The sequence below is a fragment of the Bufo bufo genome, chromosome 6 (genome assembly GCF_905171765.1).
Source record: "Bufo bufo chromosome 6, aBufBuf1.1, whole genome shotgun sequence".
NCBI classification, from domain to species: Eukaryota; Metazoa; Chordata; class Amphibia; order Anura; family Bufonidae; genus Bufo; species Bufo bufo.
The window spans coordinates 31,425,586-31,446,742 of record NC_053394.1 but is presented as its reverse complement, the minus strand read 5'-3'; the positions used below and the strand labels follow the sequence as shown (position 1 = coordinate 31,446,742).

The 21,157-nt window shown below is 45.4% G+C and overlaps 1 protein-coding gene across 1 annotated transcript in view; it reads left to right on the top strand.

Moving 5' to 3' along the window:
- SLIT1 (slit guidance ligand 1) overlaps positions 1 to 21,157 on the top strand; it is a 292,661-nt gene that overhangs the window by 36,567 nt on the left and 234,937 nt on the right. The window contains exon 2 of the mRNA XM_040437323.1: positions 19,039 to 19,110. Coding sequence (XP_040293257.1) covers positions 19,039 to 19,110 — 72 coding nt within the window. The remainder of the gene's footprint in view (positions 1 to 19,038; positions 19,111 to 21,157) is intronic.

Sequence of the window (21,157 nt, the reverse complement as noted above, 5' to 3'; positions counted from 1 at the left end):
CTGAAAACTAATTTCCAAAGAGTCTCCTATCAGTCTTCAGTCAAAAACGGACGCACCAAGGGATTTTTACGGATCCATAGACTTCATTGGGCGTGCTTGGTCTGCATCACGGATCGAAGTAGTGCATGTCTCTGTGTTTTTTTTTACTGACGCGCAGTCAGTAAAAAAAAATACTGAAATGAGAACAGACGTGATATAATGTGTGGAATGGCCGACACGAATCCGCAAAAAACAGGGATGGGTTGATGGGCCCCATAGAAATGAACAGGTCAGTTTGCTACCTACAAAAGCGCACGGATAAGAAACACGACTGTGTGCATGAGTCCTCAGGATGCATGCACAGAGCAGTGTCATTTATGTGCATTTTCTGTGCAGATTTCTGTGCAGATTTCTGTGCGTTTCCGCAATAAAATCCACAGGTGTGACTTGTGGGTTTTATTGCAGAAAGGAAAATCTGCACAAACAATTTACACTCTGAGGATTTCAAAATCTGCAACAGTAGTTATTTTGGCGCAGGCCCCACACAAAAAATGCTTGCAAGTCACCTCTCTTGGTTTCAGTAAACCGCTTTGTTAATTTACACGATGCGCTTTTTTTTTCCGCTGCTTGCAGTTTTTAAAAAATCGCAACGTGGAAAGAAGAAGTGACGCATATATTTGTGACAGACACAACGTCAAAAACCACATTACAAAGGCAATTTAAAAACAGTGTCGGAAAAAATAGTGCTGCTAAAAAAAAAAAAAAAAAGGTAGAATCTTTTTTATTTTATTTTTTGCATGGAAAAAAACTCAGTGTGAACATAGCCTTAGGGCTCATTCACACAAACGTATTTTCTTTCCGTGTTTTTTTTGGCGGACTGTATACGGAACCATTCATTTCAATGGATCTGCAAAAAAACGGAAGTTACTCTGCATGCATCTCGCCACTGAAGAAGGAGTTTGATTACTCAGAAACGCCTCTGGTGCCTGGAGCAGTGTATTTGGGATGCGGTATACAAACCGCGATTTATATTATTGAACTGAATACAACAGATCGCTATAGCCCAAAAGTGCGACAGCAAGGACTGGCTGAAACCACGCTAACATCTCTCAACTAGGAGACGCACAGATAACATCACCCGGAGGCTGATTCAAGCTACAGCTTCCCAAACACGCGGGACGCCGCTACAGCCGAGCCGGCGATACTTCAGCGGACATCTAAACTAAGGCCTCTTTCACATGAGCAAGTTTTCCGTGCGGATACAATGCGTGATGCAAACGCATTGCTGCCCAATGGGGCTGTGTACATGTGCGTTGGTTTTCACACATCACTTGTGCGTTGCGTGAAAATCGCAGCATGTTCTATATTCTGCGTCTTTCACGCAACGCTGGCCCCATAGAAGTGAATGGAGCTGCGTGAAAATCGCAAGCAAGTGCGGATGCGATGCATTGTTCATGGAAGGTTGCGAAGAGATGTTGTTTGTATACATTCAGTTTGCAAATCGCATTGCACCCGCGCGATAAAAACTGAACAACTGAACGCGATCGCAGGCCAAACTGAATGACTTTGCCTGCGAAATCGCACAGTTTTCACTGAACGCAGTCGCAACGGATCCGGACCTAATCTGGACACGCTCGCCTGCAAGGGGCCTAAGCCACAGTCTGGATATAGAGGTGATCCGCCCAGATTAAGTGGGAACGTACACAGTTTATTTGTAACCAAAACATGACATGACTAATAAGATGACAAACAACTGCTACAATTCTAAACAACTAAATACAAGGGACACATTGTTCTTATTATAGAAGAAATTCAGTCCAACTTCTAACAAAGTATCAACTCATCTACAAGTGGGAATATAATGTAAGACTAATGGCTACAGACATCAGACTGGTCACCTATCCGCTATTTACTGGCGATGCAAGATAACTAAAAGGAGGATTGCAAATGTTTTATTCTATGCTCATAATTGTGGCCAATTACAGTTTTTATATTTTATCTGTATTTTATTTTTAACCCTTATGGACCAATAGAAGGGAGCGATGTGCTATCCACTATTATGACCTCACAGTAAGGGCTCATGCACACGACCGCATGCTGGCCGTTCCCGCAATTTGCGCTCCCCAATGCACGGCAACATCCGTGCGGCTGCCACAGACAGATCCAGGTCCATTCACCTTGAATGGGTCCGTGATCTGTGCGCACCGCGAAAAATGAGTGCAAAAAGTAGAGACACGTACTCCGTAGTGCTTCCGATCCGTGCCTCCGTCCCACATCTCCCGGATTGCGGACCCATTGAAGTGAATGGGTTTCGCGATCCCTGATGCGGGAGATGCACACGACCGGTGCCCGTGTATTGCGGACCCGCCGTAATGCCGGCCGCAATATGGCCACGGCCAGGCAACGGTCGTGTGCATGAGCCTTAATTATCCATATAGATGGTAATTCCATGAGAGATTTAATGCAGATTCACACCCTCACAGAATACCAGCTGCTACTGTGAGACTGGGAACTAACCTACATGTTCAGTTAATTATAATATAAATGTGAAATATTTGTAATTATTTTCATCTGCTATTTTACACGTAAAAGAAGTTATCCCATCTTAGACAATGGGGGCATATTGCTAGGATATGCCCTCATTGTCTGATAGGTGCGGGTCCCACCTCTGGGACCCGCACCTACAAGGAGAACGGAGCCGGGGAGAGTTGTGGCTGGAGGACTCCTGGGTTCCCCGGGGTCCGTCCACCACCAGGCGCAGCTCCCCACCTCTCCCATTGAAGTTAATGGGAGTACACCGCGCATGCGCGGCCACCGCTCCCATTCACTTCTATGGGGCCGACGGAAAAAGCCGAGCCAGCGCTCTGCTATTTTCGGCGGCCCCATAGAAATTAATGGAGGGCGGCTGCGCATGCGCAGTGCGCCCTCCTCAAGTTTCTCCACTCCGTTCTCCTTGTAGGTGCGGGTCTCAGAGGTGGGACCTGCACCTATCAGACAATGGGGGCATATCCTAGCGATATGCCCCCATTGTCTAAGATGGGATAACCCCTTTAATTTTCATGTTTAGTCTATTTTATTGTTTGATAATAAATACTTGTTTATAAATACGCACTTGATCAATCTGTGCAACACCAGGTAGCAGAGTGCCCTCCATTTTTATACAATTTTGAATTACTCGGTCAACGCCGGGTGTGTCGTGGAGTGTGCACCTGGACCAGAATTTTAGGTTGGTTGATCCACTGTGACCATGACTTATTCATTCTGTATGCATTCCGTTTCTGTGTGTCCATATGTCCGTTCCGCAAAAAAATAGAACTTGTCCTATTATTGTCCGCATTACGGACAAGGACAGGACTGTTTTATTAGGGGACAGCTGTTCCGTTCCGCAAAATACGGAATGCACACAGATGTGATCCGTGTATTTTGCGGATCCGTTTTTTTTTTTTTGTGGACCGCAAAATCCAGTCGCATGCTATACGCATCATGTGCATGCGACTTAAGGGTCCCTAGGGTGGGTTCACATGCGCGGGTCGTTATCAAGATGAAAACTGCCATTCCAACGTTTATATCCACTTTGCTGCTAGTGCATGCAAATCTGCAGTGCGCGGACGGACCCTCACTGTACCCCCAGATGCCTTCAATTTTATGCATGGCCAGCCCCAGTGACTGGAGTGTATGTGGAGGAAGATTACCCCTTTTATATACAGCAATGAAAACCCTAGGTGTCCATATGGCCTCTGTGTGCGCCCGTCATGCCTCCGCCGGAGGACTGGAGCTGATTCATGTACAGCCTGATGCTCCTCCTAATAAGATTTTTCCTCTTAGCATTGATTGAGAACATTTGTGCTACATGTATCTGCCTTATGGCGTTTCTATAAAACCGATTTTACGGGCGGCTAATTAATTTCCTGGATGTTATTGAAAGAAATGCTCAGTTTGCAAAGTCAAGGTTTTCTTTAATAGAGAATATTAGCTCCAAATTCAGTGACGTCAGGAGCGCTGCAGGAAAACGAATAATCAGAACCATGGGCCTTGTGGTGAACTGATCAAAAAGGCTATAATCTAATGTGAAAGCTACCGGCCGGATTACTAATGCCGGACATCACGTGGGGGGATATAATCATCGTCTGTAGGGCTCAGGATCTGGTCTCTATCCTGGTGTAAGGAAAGGGAAGGTAATGTCTTAAAGAACATTTCCTCTTACAGGTCTTGGGTTGCCCCCTTGTATGTGCCCCTCATAGGGGGGGTCCCTGCTCGGGATGTATGGTTTGCTGTTAATATAATTAGAAGTTCTGCAACTTTCTCATATACTTTGTGCTGTGATTCTTCATTATTTTTAAGATCTCTGCTTCATGTTAGTGAATGGGGAACATCCTGTTTTATCCAGAGGCTGAAAATCTCACATTTCTCCTGGCAGATAGTTTATACCAGGGCTTAATGCATCAGCAACAGAAATCAGTCTCCCGTCCTGATAATTTGCAGTGTAGGCAAGATGCATCGAGTGCAGAGGATGCTTTGCAACAGACCCTCAGCTATGAGAAGTATTAAAGGGGTTGCATGTTTGGAAAGGATCAGAATCTATATACAGTATGTTAACAGAAAGTTTGTTTGTATATTTGTTCTTCATAGACTGTAGGCAGGGTCAGGGACAGACAAGGACAGTGAGCCCTAAGGCTAGAACCCAGCCGGATTTCCCTAACTACTTGCATTACAAGTCCTAGATAGCTAGACCGCAACTGGTCGACGGTCCCTACGCGATTTAAGTGCAGAGACGGACAAACAAAGACAGACAAACACAATAGCAGAGTCGTAAGTAAATGTGTCAAGACAAGACACAAGCCGGGGTCAGAGGAACGAGCAATTCAACAAGCACAGGAACCAGGAACACCGCTATTGAGTCAGAGACTATCACTGGAAATGGTATAAAGCCAGGAAGGGGTTTAAATAGAGCGCAGAGTCCTTGAATCAGAACCTGATAGGTCATGCCTCTGCTCTCCATTAGTCAGAACACTAATACACAGGAATAGAGCAGCTGAGCAATCAGTCCTCTGTTAATCTCCCCCAGTACATGCCCGCTGCAGGGTCAAACAGAGCATTACATTCTGTTGCAAGGATGCTGTTGCGTCACCAGGGGGTGTGGCTGAGCAGCGCGTCTCTCCCGACGTGGCCTTGCCAAGGCTGAGGATCTTACAGCTGCTGTGTGCCTTGATAAATCTCAACCAAACTTGGTACATATACTATTCATGATCAAACTTAAAATACTGGGCATGGGGGGGTGGGGGGGGGGGGCGGTGTTCGAGTCTAGCTGACAGGGTTCTGGAAGGTTTTTGGAAGGTTTTGATGCAGAGCATACACTAATGTAACTGTAGCTGCTGCAGCACTGCTTCTCACTCTGCCTCTCATCTCCCTACAGTTCAGTCTACCTCTCATCTCTCTGCATGTGCCATCTAAAAGGCTAACCAATCAGAGCACAGCTTTCATTTTGCCCATATCAACCAATAACAGAACAGCATTCATTTAACTACAGAGATTCTTACAATAATTAGACCTACAGTGGATGAGATGAGACAAAGATAAATCATTTCAGAACTTTTTCCACCTTTAATGTGGCCTATAAACTGTACAACTCAATTGAAAAACAAACTGAAATCTTTTAGGTGGAGGGAAGAAAAAATATAAAAATAAAATAATATGGTTGCATAAGTGTGCACACCCTTAAACTAATACTTTGTTGAAGCACCTTTTGATTTTATTACAGCACTCAGTCTTTTTAGTATAAGTCTATCAGCATGGCACATTTTGACTTGGCAAGATTTGCCCACTCTTCTTTGCAAAAACACTCCAAATCTGTCAGATTGCGAGGGCATCTCCTGGGCACAGCCCTCTTCAGATCACCCCACAGATTTTCAATCGGATTCAGGTCTGGGCTCTGGCTGGGCCATTCCAAAACTTTCATCTTCTTCTGGTGAAGCCATTCCTTTGTTGATTTGGATGTATGCTTTGGGTCGTTGTCATGCTGAAAGATGAAGTTCCTCTTCATGTTCAGCTTTCTAGCAGAAGCCTGAATGTTTTGTGCCAATATTGACTGGTATTTGGAACTGTTCATAATTCCCTCTAGCTTAACTAAGGCCCCAGTTCCAGCTGAAGAAAAAAAGCCGCTTGGCATGATGCTGCCACCATCATGCTTCACTGTGGGTATGGTGTTCTTTTGGTGATTTGCAGTGTTGTTTTTGCACCAAACATATCTTTTGGAATTATGGCCAAAAAGTTCAACCTTGGTTTCATCAGACCATAACACCTTTTCCCACATGCTTTTGGGAGACTTCAGATGTGTTTTTGCAAAATGTAGCCTGGCTTGAATGTTTTTCTTGGTGAGAAAAGGCTTTCGTCTTGCCACTCTACCCCATAGCCCAGACATATGAAGAATACGGGAGATTGTTGTCACATGTACCACACAGCCAGTACTTGCCAGATATTCCTTCAGCTCCTTTATTGTTTCTGTAGGCCTCTTGGTCGCCTCCCAGACCAGTTTTCTTCTCGTCTTTTCATCGATTTTGGAGGGACGTCCAGTTCTTGGTAATGTCACTGTTGTGCCATATTTTCTCCACTTGATGATGACTGTCTTCACTGTGGTCCATGGTATATTTAATGCCTTGGAAATTCTTTTGTACCCTTCTCCTGACTGATACCTTTTAACAATGAGATCCCTCTGATGCTTTGGAAGCTCTCTGTGGACCATGGCTTCTGCTGTGGGATGCGACTAAGAACATTTCAGGAAAGACCAACTAGAGCAGCTGAACGTTATTTGGGGTTAATCAGAGGCACTTTACATGATGGCCGGTGTATGCTGACTCCTATTTAACATGATTTTGAATGTGATTGCTTAATTCTGAACACAGCTACATCCCCAGTTATAAGAGGGTGTGCACACTTATGCAACCACATTATTTTAGTTTTTTTGTTTTGTTTTCTTCCCTCCACCTAAAAGATTTCAGTTTGTTTTTAAATTGAGTTGTACAGTTTATAGGTCACGTTAAAGGTGGAAACAGTTCTGAAATGATTTATCTTTGTCTCATTTTTTTACAGCACAGAAACCTGACATTTTAACAGGGGTGTGTAGACTTTTTATATCCACTTAAATTTACCAACCTGTGGCTCTCCAGCTGTTGCAAAGCTACAACTCCCATCATGCCCTTATAGCCTGTTGGGGCATGATGGGAGTTGTAGTTTTTGCAACAGCTGTAGAGCCACAAGTTGGTAAACATAGTTCTGCAGTATTGTAAGAAGCTCTGTAGTAAAATGAAAGCTGTGATGTGATTGGTTGCTATGGGCAACAAACCATTTGTTGGCAGTATGTAGGGAGATGAGAGGCAGACTGAAATGCAGGGAGATGAAAGGCAGACTGAACTGCAGGGAGACGAGAGGCAGACTGAACTGCAGGGAGACGAGAGGCAGACTGAAATGCAGGGAGACGAGAGGCAGACTGAAATGTAGGGAGACGAGAGGCAGACTGAAATGTAGGGAGACGAGAGGCAGACTGAAATGCAGGGAGACGAGAGGCAGACTGAAATGCAGGGAGACGAGAGGCAGACTGAAATGCAGGGAGATGAGAGGCAGACTGAAATGTAGGGAGACGAGAGGCAGACTGAACTGCAGGGAGATGAGAGGCAGACTGAAATGTAGGGAGACGAGAGGCAGACTGAAATGTAGGGAGACGAGAGGCAGACTGAAATGTAGGGAGACGAGAGGCAGACTGAAATGTAGGGAGACGAGAGGCAGACTGAAATGTAGGGAGACGAGAGGCAGACTGAAATGTAGGGAGACGAGAGGCAGACTGAAATGTAGGGAGACGAGAGGCAGACTGAAATGTAGGGAGATGAGAGGCAGAAATGAAATGTAGGGAGACGAGAGGCAGACTGCAATCTAGGGAGACGAGAGGCAGAAATGAAATGCAGGAAAAATATAAGATCCAACAGTCTCACAACAGGTGCAAAAATCTTTCCTCCATGAATCGGCATCTGGGGCAGTAGCTTGTTTTGCAAAGTTAGCAGGCATGACTAAAGTCTTAGGGCCGCCATACACATTCAGTAGCTGTTGGTCAGCTTTCTCTCCTGACTTTCTCCCAGCTCCCCCATGGACATAGACATTTAGCTTGGCTGGGTGTGTATGTGTATTTAATGGGGGAGAGGAAAAAGACACTTCTGGTGACGGCTTATCTTACGGGAGAACAAAAGGATCAGGAAAGAATATTCATTTTGCCCAATCCTTCTAATCCCCAACATTATCTCTCAGGGGGTGAGTCAGTAGCCCCCCATACACATTAAACTGTTGTCCAAACCCACAGAGGGAGTGAGCTGCAGAAAGGCACTAACCTACGCATTCCTCTGATTGGTGGGGGGTGCTGGGAGTCGGACCCCCACAGATCATGATATTGATGACCTATCTGAGAATAGTCCCAAAACCCCCCTTCAAGAATACGAGGGCTTTTAAATTTAATGTATATAAAATATAACATCCTCCCTTCCTGCCGGATCCTTGTACATGACACCTTACACAGAAAGGGTTTCCCTGCTGTGCCCCTGACCTTATGAGTCCGCATTGCAGACACCCTCTTTATGTCTGTACTGTTTTCTCTTTTTTTGTATTAGTCTCGTTCACATTTCCGCGTCCCTTTCACGTCCGTGAAAAAATTAGTACGCATTACATCCGTGAAGATGTCCATGAAGGATCCGTGTTTGGTCTGTGTGTCTGTTTTTCACCCTCCGAGTGTTATGCATTTTCTACAGACGCTGCTCAGCTGAAAATGAATTTCCAGAACGTCTCCTATCAGCGGTCAGTGAAAAAACGGACGCAAGACGGATGCCTTCCGTGTTGTGTCAGTGATTTTCAATGGACGTGTTTGGTCCACATCATGGACCAAAGTAGTGCATGTCTCCGTGATTTTTTTTCACTGACCCACGGTCCGTAAAAAAATACTGATGTGTGAGCTGACACGTTAAAATCAATGGGTACGTGTGCTGTCCGTGGAAAATGGAAGTGTGAATGAGGCCTTAATCTGGGAATCTGCCTTTTTCCACCTCCCGTGTCACCTGACATGGAATTTCCATTCGTTTTAATTGCAGACTTTCCATGCATTATGCAGGGTGTCTCTCTCTGCCCCGTGCTGTCACACCGGCCAGGCATCTGCTGTATCTCAGCACTGAGGAGATAGCAATGGTAAAGACGTGGAAAAACGGACACTATCGCCGTAATAAAACAAAAACTTTTTGCATAATTTGTCCGTGTGATTGTCCCCCAGTGGTCTGAAATTTACAAAAACCTATGGCCTGCAGAAATCAGGAGCCGCTGGGAGTTGTAGTTGCAATGTGCTTTAAGCAGTCTGTAGTATTAGGGCTCATTCACCCTGCATATTACACATCTGTTTTAATTCAGTTTTTTATTAATTACCCATACAATTAAAGAGCAACCGCCCCCCCCTCCTGACATGTCTGTTTCAGTAAAGATTTTGATTCCCCATATAATAATAATAATTCTGAAGCATCTCTTCTTATGACTCTATTTTGTACTTTCCCTCTATTATTCCTACTAGAAGTCTACACGTGAATTGCCAGCAGTCCTCAATAAAGGTCTACCTGGGTGTTACCAGTTTGGGGGACGGACGGACATTATATGTCACTGCTTCCAATGTCAGACTGTGCAGGGACACCCCCCCCCCCCCCCCCAACTGGTAACACCCTGCTGGACCTTCATTGCAAACTGCTAGGAATTCATTCCTGAACGTCTAGTAGGAATAATAAAGAATGGCACAGGATAGAGCCATAAGAATTGTTATAACATGGAGAATGCCAGTAGTTGCTAAAACAGACATGTCGGGGGAGGTGACGGCTCCTCTTTACATAGTTTTATTTCCATTCCTGTTTTTGCTATATGCCTGTTTTTTTATGCGCTCGGCGTCCTATTCAATACACATGTTCCAACAGATCTGTATCCTATTGTTTATAGCCAATAAAAAAATGCATGGCATATTTGCAGAATTCTACATTTCAGTAACATAACAAAAACAGTGAATGCTTTAAAGAAAAAAAGGAACAAATACTGATTAAAAAAACTGACCTTGTGTGTCCGAATACTGAACAAAGACGGATTCAATATGGAAACAACAAGTGGAGCAAATTGTAACAAACTGATCTGCATTTTCACGCGTGAGTGTAAAGGAGCCCTTTGTACCTGGACCGAGTGTAGATGTAGCAGAGCTGTAGATGTAGCAGAGCTGTAGTTTCCTATAGGACTTCATGCAAATGAGACTTAGGAAGTGCGCTGTACAACTTCTTATAGGGTCATACCTCTTGTATATTATTATATGATATGTTATGTATAAGACCCTCTCCATACATATTTCACCTTTGCGCAGTATAAGCCCTGGTTGTAGGAAAGCCTTGACGGCAGCAGAAGAGAGAATAATGCAGAGATAATAATGTGCTATTTGTGTAAGAAGATCTTACAGTCTCATTATTCTCCTTCTGTGGATCTTCGCGGTCGCAGGGAGATTTGTGTAACTTCTTCTTGTCCTGTAGGGTTACATCAGGATGACTTAATATTCTACATATTTCTCCTCCGCCTGCGTTGTCCATGAGCATTTGACAATATGCATCACTTCTTTACTGACACACGGTTTATCTTCTATATGGACACGTCCATTCGACCGTGAAACATTTATTGATGGTGTCATTAAAGAGGTATTCCCATCTCATGACATAAAGTAATGGCACATTGCTGGGATGTAGCATCACTTTAGGGTGGGCAACCCCACCCATCCAGAGAGTGAACTGGCTGCAGTGCTGATGAATTGCTGTGTCCCCTACACGTTTTCCCTGCGCAGGGATCTGCCGCCAGCCCCAGAGCTGTGCTCCAGTTCCCTGTACAGAAAATGCCCGGGGGGCCCTTTGCTGGAAAAAATAGTGAAGGGGCCACAGCTCTGAATCAACACTGCGGTCTCTTCATTCTCAGGGTTAGATACCCCCACCATTAAATGGTGGCATAGCATAATCATATGCCATTACTTCATAAGATGGGCATACCCCTTTAACTTAGGCCGCGTACACACTGGCTTCCCTTAATAAAGGACGACATGTATTGGTGACGATTCCTAAGTACATTGGATGCTGACAGACCCCAGTGACTTGTCTAATAGGTACAGATCCTACCTTTTGGGTAGGGGCGCACCACCAATGAGGCCAGGTGAGGCGATCTCCTCAGGCACCACCAGGTAGGGGCAAAAGGGGGGCAGCAGTAGGGCCACGGGCAATGAGCGCTTTCATTGTGGCAAAGGGGTTAGGTTAAGAAATTTCAGTTTTTACCTTAGGCAGCAGAAAAGCGAGGTGCACCCCTGCTTTTGGGGCCTGCACCTTTCTCAAGAAAGGGTCTTTACAGTGCATGGTCAGTGCACTGCACATGCGCTGTATCCTCTGTATTTACTGCTATGAGATTTATATTTTCGGAAGTCCCGTAGCAGAGACACATACTGGATCACCCCTCCATTCACTGCTATGGGATTTCTATAAATGGCCAAGCCAGCGCTCTTCAGATGTCCCACAGCAGTGAGTGGAGGTGTGGCTGCACATTCGCGGCTTGCTTTCCATTCACTGCTATGGGACCTCTATTTTCGGAAGTCCCATAGGCAGTGAATGGAGAGGAAGTCACACATGCTGGACCACCCCTCCATTCTTTGCTATGGGATGTATGAAAATGGCCGAGCCACTGTTCTCTATTTTTGGATGTCCCACAGCGGCGAGTGGAGGTACGGCTGCACACATGTGTGGCTTGCTTTCCATTCACAGGTTCTTCGGATGGAAGATGGTACCCACGCCTGTCTGACGTTTATGGCGTCTCCTATTGATCTGCCATGATTGTCCTAGATGGGAATACCCCTTTAAATGTAAATTTCGTGCACATGGGCTCAAGTCTGAAACAAGACAAGTTGTTGACGAAGCCCCAAGTCCAATTTTTTTCACCGACAATTGTGACTTCCTAAGGCCTCTTGCAAATTGCGGGCCGCAATGCACGAACACCCACCGTGGGGCAGCCAAAGCGGATCGCGGACCCATTCACTTTAATGGGTCCGCGATCCGACCCGTTCCGCAAAAAGATAGGACATGTTCTATCTTTTTGCGGAACATGTCCGTAGTGCTTACGTGGGGTTCCGTTCCGCACCATTCTGCATCTCCGGATTTGCGGACCCGTTGAAGTGAACGGGTCCGTATCCGTGATGCGGAATGCACACGGAACGGTGCTCGCGTGTTGCGAATGCGGTCCGCAATACGGCCACGGGGGGCACTTATGCTGCAAATCGGTTGATAAATCTTCTGATCCTTGTGCCCCAAACTTCTTCTAAAAGTCCATTTCCAGATAGTCTACCAGGTCTTTCAACTGGAACCTAACTCCATTACCGGAGGCATGAACTGGTCCCAGTAACATACAGTAATTGTGAGGTTCGTATTATATTTGCAATTCCTTATGTGAGGAAATTGGAGCTTCCTTTACTAATTTTGCTCGGAGACATAAGAAAAACATGGTGCTCGGTGCTCTCTGTGTAGACGATTGTACTGTACGAAGAGATTGCCCCTTGTTTCCAAGACTTTGTAGCCCTAAGGTCCCGAGGCCACTTGGGGGAAGAGTCGCCGGCAGCGAGCGAGTTAAAGGTGTGTGATTGAGTTTTACGTTCCCGGGCTTGTGTCTAATGTAATTTATTGTGGTTGAGGCATAAGGGGAACTGACCTATGAATAGTCTCATAAACCTGGAGATCTCTCCTGAGGTCAGCTTTGATCTAAATTACATGAGCTTCTACTTTTATACAAGGGCCCTCTGTGCCGCATGGCAATATTTAACACACCGCATTTAGATGGGTCTGCATTTAGTTTAAGATGCCCTTGTAAAAAGTGCCAGCATGGTGTTTACAGGCCGCCGGGCCGCCATCTTGTGGGCTGAACAACAGCCGTCCACGAGAACGCAACCTATTATCAAGTTTAATACGAGATCCGCAACTGGTTTTCTGCCTTAGTCCCATCGCATATTCCCACTGGACAGAGATGAAATCTCCCAGCATCCCTTGCTAGCTCAGTATCTGCACATTGCTTTCTTTTTTGATTCGCCCGAAGAAGTGCCCCACTGCATTATGGGAGCTTGGCTAAGGCGTTCGGGGTCTGGCAGTGAAATTGCTGACTGTTTCCACTTCCAACCAGCAGAATTGTGAATGCAGCTCTGGAGTGTAAGGGGCTATTCGCATATGACAAGATTTCTTGCAGAAATTTAAGTGCTATTCCTTTTCATCTGAATGGAGCTTACAGAAATATATGTGCCCCCCGCCGCCATTGTCAGATAGGTGCAGATCACCCCAGGGACTTGCACCTGTCTCTAGAATGGGCCCCCAAAGGTGAAGGATAGCGCACCCTCGTGTGCCCTCCATTCACTTCAATGGGAGTTACGGAAATGGATAGAGAGCACACCACACAAGCGCGGCCACCAACTCCGTTCACTTCAATGGGACGGACAGAAACAGCCTAGCCAGCGCTCAGGCGGGTGGGGGGGGGGGGCTGCGCACGCACAGTGTGTTCTCGTTCACTTTGGTGACTCTGTTCGAGCGATAGGTGCGGCTCCCACTTCAGGGAGCTGCACTTATGTGACATTAGTAGCATATCCTAGTGATATGCCATCAATGTCTAAGGCGAGACAACCCCCTTAAAGAAGTTTTCCAGAAGTTTCATATGGCTAGCCTATCCTCAGGACAGTTGATCAATAGCTGATGGGTGGTGGTCTGACTCGAGGCATTTGGTTATTTGAAGACGCTGTGGCCTCATCACAGCCTACCAAGCACAGCGCCATACATTGCACAGTGGCTATGCTTGGTATTGCAGCCCATACCCATTCAATTAAATGGGACTGAGCTGCACATAAGCCATGAGGCATCTAGGAAGAGGCCTGAGCTCCTCTGCCTTTTCAAATAGCTGATCGGCGGGTGTGATAGGAGTCGGACCCCCACCGATCACTTATTGATGACATATCCTGAGGATAGATTATCAATATTTTGCACCCGGAAAACCCCTTTAACCTTTTAGGCTCCATTCACACATCCGTGTGTGTTTTGCGGATCCGCAAAACACGGACGCCGGCAATGTGCGTCCCGCATTTTGCAGACCGCACATTGCCGACACTTAATAGAAAATGCCTATTCTTGTCCGCAATTGCAGACAAGAATAGGACATGTTCTATTTTTTTCGGGATCGGAATTGCGGACCCGGAAGTGCAGATTATATTGTTATAAATTGTGTGAACTTACCCTTTTAACCCTTCCCAACATGTGACGTAATAGTACGTCACATGTCGGGTCTTTTAAATACGCCTGCTGTTTCCGGCAGGCAGGCACCTGTGGCTAATGTCCGCGACCGGCGGTTAATGCCGATTGTGGACATTTAACCTCCACTTTCTTAAACCCATTGGGTTGCAGAGTCTTCCGACAGAAAGACTCGACTTAAGTTTTGTTTGCGCAACTTAATTTTGGCCTATGTTCAGGGCCGGGACTGAAAGCAAATCCCAACAACATCGCCATTCGTAAACCGGCAGATTTCTTCCGCAGTTTGAAACCGGCACCAGTAATCGGCATAATCTGCGGCTGGTGGGCCGAACCCTTTGAGAATCGATTGCCTTTGTACTGTGCAAAAATAGGTGGAACTGTGTAAAGTCAACTCAGTAGGAATATAGACGGTCGCTACGATTTTTACGTTTTACATGATTTTGTGCTCGTCTTTTGCTTTGTTCCAAATGTGCTTGACAATAATATTAGATTTCAGTCCCCCGTGGCTGCACAGCGTGGTCTTTTCTGCCGCTCTTCTGGTTGGTATTACTCTCCTAAATCTCTTTTACAGTTTGCTTTTTTTCTGCTTGTATTATGGGAATGTTTATTTTATTTGTGGTTTATTAAAGCTACTGTGTTTGTAGGACTTTCCCAAACTTTCCCTCACTAAGAATATTTTTATTTGTAATTTTTTTTACGGCGGCTGATAAATGACTGGGAGACGCCAGAATCCGGGACGTGAGTCATTGTTTCAGCTCTCCAGTTTGACGTGGTCAAACGTGGCATTTATCCACATACGACTGTCGGTTTCAATAAATCAGATCCGTTTGTCAGGGCTGTATACATCCGGCGTCCTTCCTAATCTCTGGTAATAAGTAGTCTGGGCAGTACAGTCAACATCTGGGTTATGTACCGTACTTCTAAAATTATTAGAAGGAGAATAACGGTGAAAAGTAAAGCCGGCCGTACAGTTTACATAGCCGTCAGCTGAATGCTTGTTTGGGCGAAAGATATCTCTCCCGATACCCCTCCCCCCCCATATATATTCATACAACCAAGCATGCATGTGTCCTGAATGGGGAGAGGGGAGTAAGATGCTGTCATGGTGGTCTAACCCCTCGCCTGGAGAACATAAAGATCGGGCATGTTAGAATCCAGCTGACCGATCAAAAGCAGTAGAAGAGAATCAGGAAATCCTGATAATAAGCATTAGATAACCGACTAGTCTCAGCAAAATCAGCACGCATGGCTGACTTTAAAGGGCATCTGTCAGCAGTTTTGTACCTATGACACTGGCTGACCTGTTACATGTGCGCTCGGCAGCTGAAGGCATCTGTGTTGGTCCCATGTTCATATGTGCCCGCATTGCTGAGAAATATAAAGTTTTAATATATGCAAATGAGCCTCTAGGAGCAACAGGGGCGTTGCCTTTGCACCTAGAGGCTCTGCTCTCTCTGCAACTGCACTTTGAGAGGGTCCTGCAGTGAAAAAGGGTAAACGTTATCATCCCTGCTCCTGTCAAAGTGCAGAGGACGCTGCAGTTGCAGAGAGAGCTGAGCCTCTAGGTGTAATGGTAACGCCCCCGTTGCTCCTAGAGGCTCATTTGCATATATTAAAACATAATTTTTCTCAGCAATGAGGAGATATAGGAACATGGGACCATGGGGATATGGGTATGTCATTTCTGGGCACCATATAGTGGCACACTGAGAGAACTGTCTAGGGGGGTCATAAAAGAACCTCCATATGCCTGTGTCTGAAATAAGAGGCATCGAGTGGTACCGCGTGGACCCATAGACGTCTGCGCCTACCCTATAATGGCGCCATGCAACGTGGCAGTTGTATTGAGAAATAATACACCTAAGGGCTCATGCACACAAACGTATTTTTCTTCCTTTTCCATTCTGTTTTTTTTAAAGGTCCATATGCAAAGCTATTCATTTCAACGGAGCTTGAAAAAAAAAATGGAAATGACCCGTCCGTATGTCTGCATGTCCGCTCCACAAAAAAATAGAACATGTCCTATTCTTGTCAGTTTTGTGGACAAGGACAGGCAATGTTACCATGGATCCGCCAAAAAAAAAAAAAAACGGATGCAACGCGGACATCACACGGATGTCATCTTTTTTTTTGGCGGATCCTTGTTTTGCAGACCGCAAAACACATACGGTCGTGTGCATGAGCCCTATGAATTACGATGGAGCATGTGATAAAGGAAAAAAGTCACATTGGCCTGTGTGTCAACTTTTTTTTGCATATAATTTGTTTATAAATGTTGAAATTGTGATTGGCGCGCTCCCAGAAAATGGCTCCATTTGTTGTGAAACAGTAAACTTTACAAACTCCCCCCTATTTGTGATGCACTTAAACCACGGACTTCAGTGCACCGTGTGTCATCGTAACGAAGGATTCATTTTAGAGCGTTATCATGGGAACATTGAAGAGCTGAAAGATAAATGCAACGTCTTGTTGAAATACTTGGGATGTTTGAATTACTTGATCCCCTGTAATTGTCTGTCATCGTCTGCTGCCTCTGACCTTTCACCTCTGAAACCTGACCTGAATGTGGTGCTTATGTGGGATTTGACTGGGGATACTGGATGCAACCTCATGATATACAAAATATGATACAGTAGTAATTCTTGTATGTGCAGCAGCTGTGTGTACTAGAGTGTGGTATCAGTGGTTCTGCTAAGCCAAAGCATCTGCTTACCCTTAAGACCATTACATTTACATATTGAATTAATCTACATAAAAAGTTGAGCAACTTTGTACCGACATTATACTCCAGAGCTGCACTCACTATTCTGTTGGTGCAGTCACTGTGTACATACATTACCTATCCTGTACTGATCCTGAGTTACATCCTGTATTATACTCCAGAGCTGCACTCACTATTCTGTTGGTGGAGTCACTGTGTACATACATTACTTATCCTGTACTGATCCTGAGTTACATCCTGTATTACACTCCAGAGCTGCACTTACTATTCTGCTGGTGGAGTCACTGTGTACATACATTACATTACTTATCCTGTACTGATCCTGAGTTATATCCTGTATTATACTCCAGAGCTGCACTCACTATTCTGCTGGTGCAGTCACTGTGTACATACATTACATTACTTATCCTGTACTGATCCTGAGTTACATCCTGTATTATACTCCAGAGCTGCACTCTCTATTCAGCTGGTGCAGTCACTGTGTACATACATTACTTATCCTGTACTGATCCTGAGTTACATCCTGTATTATACTCCAGAGCTGCACTCACTATTCTGCTGGTGCAGTCACTGTGTACATACATTACTTATCCTGTACTGATCCTGAGTTACATCCTGTATTATACTCCAGAGCTGCACTCACTATTCTGCTGGTGCAGTCACTGTGTACATACATTACTTATCCTGTACTGATCCTGAGTTACTTCCTGTATTATACTCCAGAGCTGCACTCTCTATTCTGCTGGTGCAGTCACTGTGTACATACATTACTTATCCTGTACTCATCCTACGTTACAGCCTGTGTTATAGTTCTGATCTGTATTCAAAATCCTGCAGAGCTGAAATCACCCAGCATTCTCTACTATCTAATTTCCGGCTTGTTCAGGTTACTTGCCCTCTGAGTACTGTAATGATTACACCAGTCTGTGTCCAGTAATCTGCTGTAGGGAAAGCTAAATACCCCTCTGTAATATACAGTAGATGCTCATCCACTCTACTAGGGATGTGGCTTTTGACAAACCTGTTGCCAAAAGCAAGCTGCAGTATAGTGAATGCAGCTCTGGAGTATAATATGGATGGTAAATCAGGTTTAGTGTAATGTAAGGTAAGACTAAGAGCTTGTCCACACGAACGTTGCCCCTCCGTGCCCGTGCTGTGGACAGCAAATTCCGGTCCGCAAAGCACGGGCACCGACCGTGGGCCAGCCGCATGCGCATCTCGGACCCATTCACTTGAATGGGATTCGCGATCCGTCCGTTCCGCAAAAAGATAGAGCAAGTTCTATCTTTTTGCGCTGCGCAGGCACGGAACGGAACCCCAGGAAGCACTCCGTGGGGTTCCCTCCCGCACCGCATCTCTGGATTTGCGGACCCATATGTGTCCTGTGTGAGCAAGCACCTGACTATGTCACAGGCGCGGGATTCGATGGCTGCATTCAGGGCTTAGGCGACTTTCAGATCTGCGTTTTAGCTGTATCCAGCAGGGATCTGCAAAAAATGCATCCGGTCAATAATACAACCGCCTGCTGCTGTTCAGAACGGTTCCGGTTGTATTATCTCTAAAACAGCCATGACGGATCCAGCCCTAAATCCATTGTAAGTCAATGGGCGCCAGATCAGTTTTTTTCGTGTCTTACAGTGTGTTTCATGCCAGATCCATTTTGATCAGTATCCCATGACGCACACAAAAACGCAGCTTGAAGCGGTTTTGTGTCCGGCATGGGAACGCAACCAAACGGAACAGAATGCATTCTGGTGCACTGGGTTCAGTTTGTCCCCATTGACAATGAATAGAGACAAAACTGAAGCGTTTCCTCCGGTTTTGAGATCCTCTGACGGATCTCAATACCGGAAATGAAAACGCGGATGTGAAAGTAGCCTAAGGCCTTTTAGTATTGATCCTGTAATTCTTCAGTGTTCATAGCGGAGATCCTGTAGAAGAAGACGGTTTTATAATATTTCTTACGTTTGTTTTTTTTTGTTTCTGCAGAGAACTGAATGGGAACAACATATCGCGCATCACGAAGAATGACTTCTCTGGACTCAAGCAGCTCCGAGTCTTGTAAGGACCTGGTCTTTCCATTCATTACATACATTGTCTTGGTTCTGACGCATCTTAAAGTGTAACTGTCGTTCTTTTTATTATTTTTGTAATCTGTGGGGGCAGTGATGCTGACCAATTTTGTAATATACTTTAATTACTGAAATCGCACATTTCTATTAGAAAAATAGCTCTAAAGTGGCCCATTTTGAGCCTTAGCAACGCTCCTCTGTCTTCTGTTTACATAACAGTGGAGACTTGCTGACACTGACCGTGTTATGTAAACAGAAGACAGAGGAGCGTTGCTAAGGCTCAAAATGGGCCACTTTAGAGCTATTTTTCTAATAGAAATGTACGAATTCAGTAAATAAAGTATATTACAAAAATGTTCATTATCACTGAGCCTACACATTGCAAAAAGAAAAGAAAAGAATGACAGTTACACTAAGTATTTAATAATTCGATCACTGGGAAAATGTACCGTAGTTTACTGCAAACTATGAAACTTTTTTAAAGGTCCGATCCGGCTACAGCTTCTCACCTGGAGATATGACGTTCATGCCGATAGGTGATGCAATGCCTTGACTACTTCAAGGTCAGATAGAGTGGAGATGGTCAAAGTAAAGTACCATTGAAGTCAATAGCACCGTGTTGGAGATTTCCATTGACCTCCAACTTCAGGAGGCACAGAAGGAGTCTGTCTGCAGGAGAGGCATTTTCTCACACGTCTGCAGGGATAGTGGGAATTTATCAGGAATAATCCCATCGTGTAAAATTATGTCAGATCTCCAAGACCATTATTTTATGATCGATGGGGGTTGGATACTGAAATTGAAGGAGCCACAGAGCTGATTTAACACTCTATACCAGGCATGCTCAACCTGCGGCCCTCCAGCTGTTGCAAAACTACAACTCCCAGCATGCCCGAACAGCCTACAGCAGGGCATTGTGGGAGTAGTAGTTTTACAACAGCTGGAGGGCCGCAGGTTGAGCATGCCTGATCTATACCCTTCTAAGTTTCCCTGCACGCAGGGTGCTGCAACCGACCCCATTCACTTGAATGGAGATGTGCTGCAGTTGCTGTGCACTGTGGGTGGCCCGGGCTCTGCTGTGCTGTGGATGTAGTGCTAAACACAGATTGTGGGAGTCCCAGAGGTCAGGCTCTCCTAGTCAGACCGTGATGGCCACGTCTTGCGACATACCATCACTTTATAAGGTGGTAACGCCCCTTTAATGCTTCATGCTGGTGACTCTCTTTAAAGGGGGTATTCTCGCCTTAGGGACAGAATATGCAATACGTGTGCGCTTCTCTCTCCATTTACTTCTAAGGGAGTGATGAAAGGAGTTCAACGATCAGGTTCAGTGTATAATAACAGTATGGGCACGGCTCACACTCTGGGGTCTGTCCGTCAGTAGGTGCTCAGACCACTTAAGGACCAAGAAGCCAAGGAATTCTTCTAAGAAAACAGTCTGTGGGGCCAGCTGTTTGCCATTTTTAGCATGAAGAAATATAATATTAGATGTTTTTATCCATCGCCACTGGACTTCTACTCTAGTTCCTTGGAAGCATTCCCAGACTTGCTGGTCCTTAAAGGGGTTATCCCAGGATTAATCTAAAAAAATAAAAATCAGACATCATATAGTACAGGACAGTCTCTTTCTACCAAAGCTAGAACCAGCCCTGTACCTCACATGGAGTCACAGATTTCCCCATTCATTGCTCCAATTGCCCTTCTAGATGTATTTCCAGCTGGCAGCTCAGGGCTCAGTGTTCGTTCTGATGCAGCTCTCTCCCTGTCACAGCTCACAGGTGTGTCCTTTCTGCTGCAGCTCTCTCCATATCACAGCAAAGGGAGTATGTATTTTTTTCCTGTAGCTCTCTTCCTATCACAGCTCAGGGTGCATGTCCTTTCTGCAGCAGCTCTCTCCCTGTCATAGCTCACAGGTGTGTCCTTTCTGCAGCAGCTCTCTCCCTGTCATAGCTCACAGGTGTGTCCTTTCTGCAGCAGCTCTCTTTCTATCACAGTTCAGGGGGTACTCTATGTCTGTTCTTCTGCAGCTCTCTCTC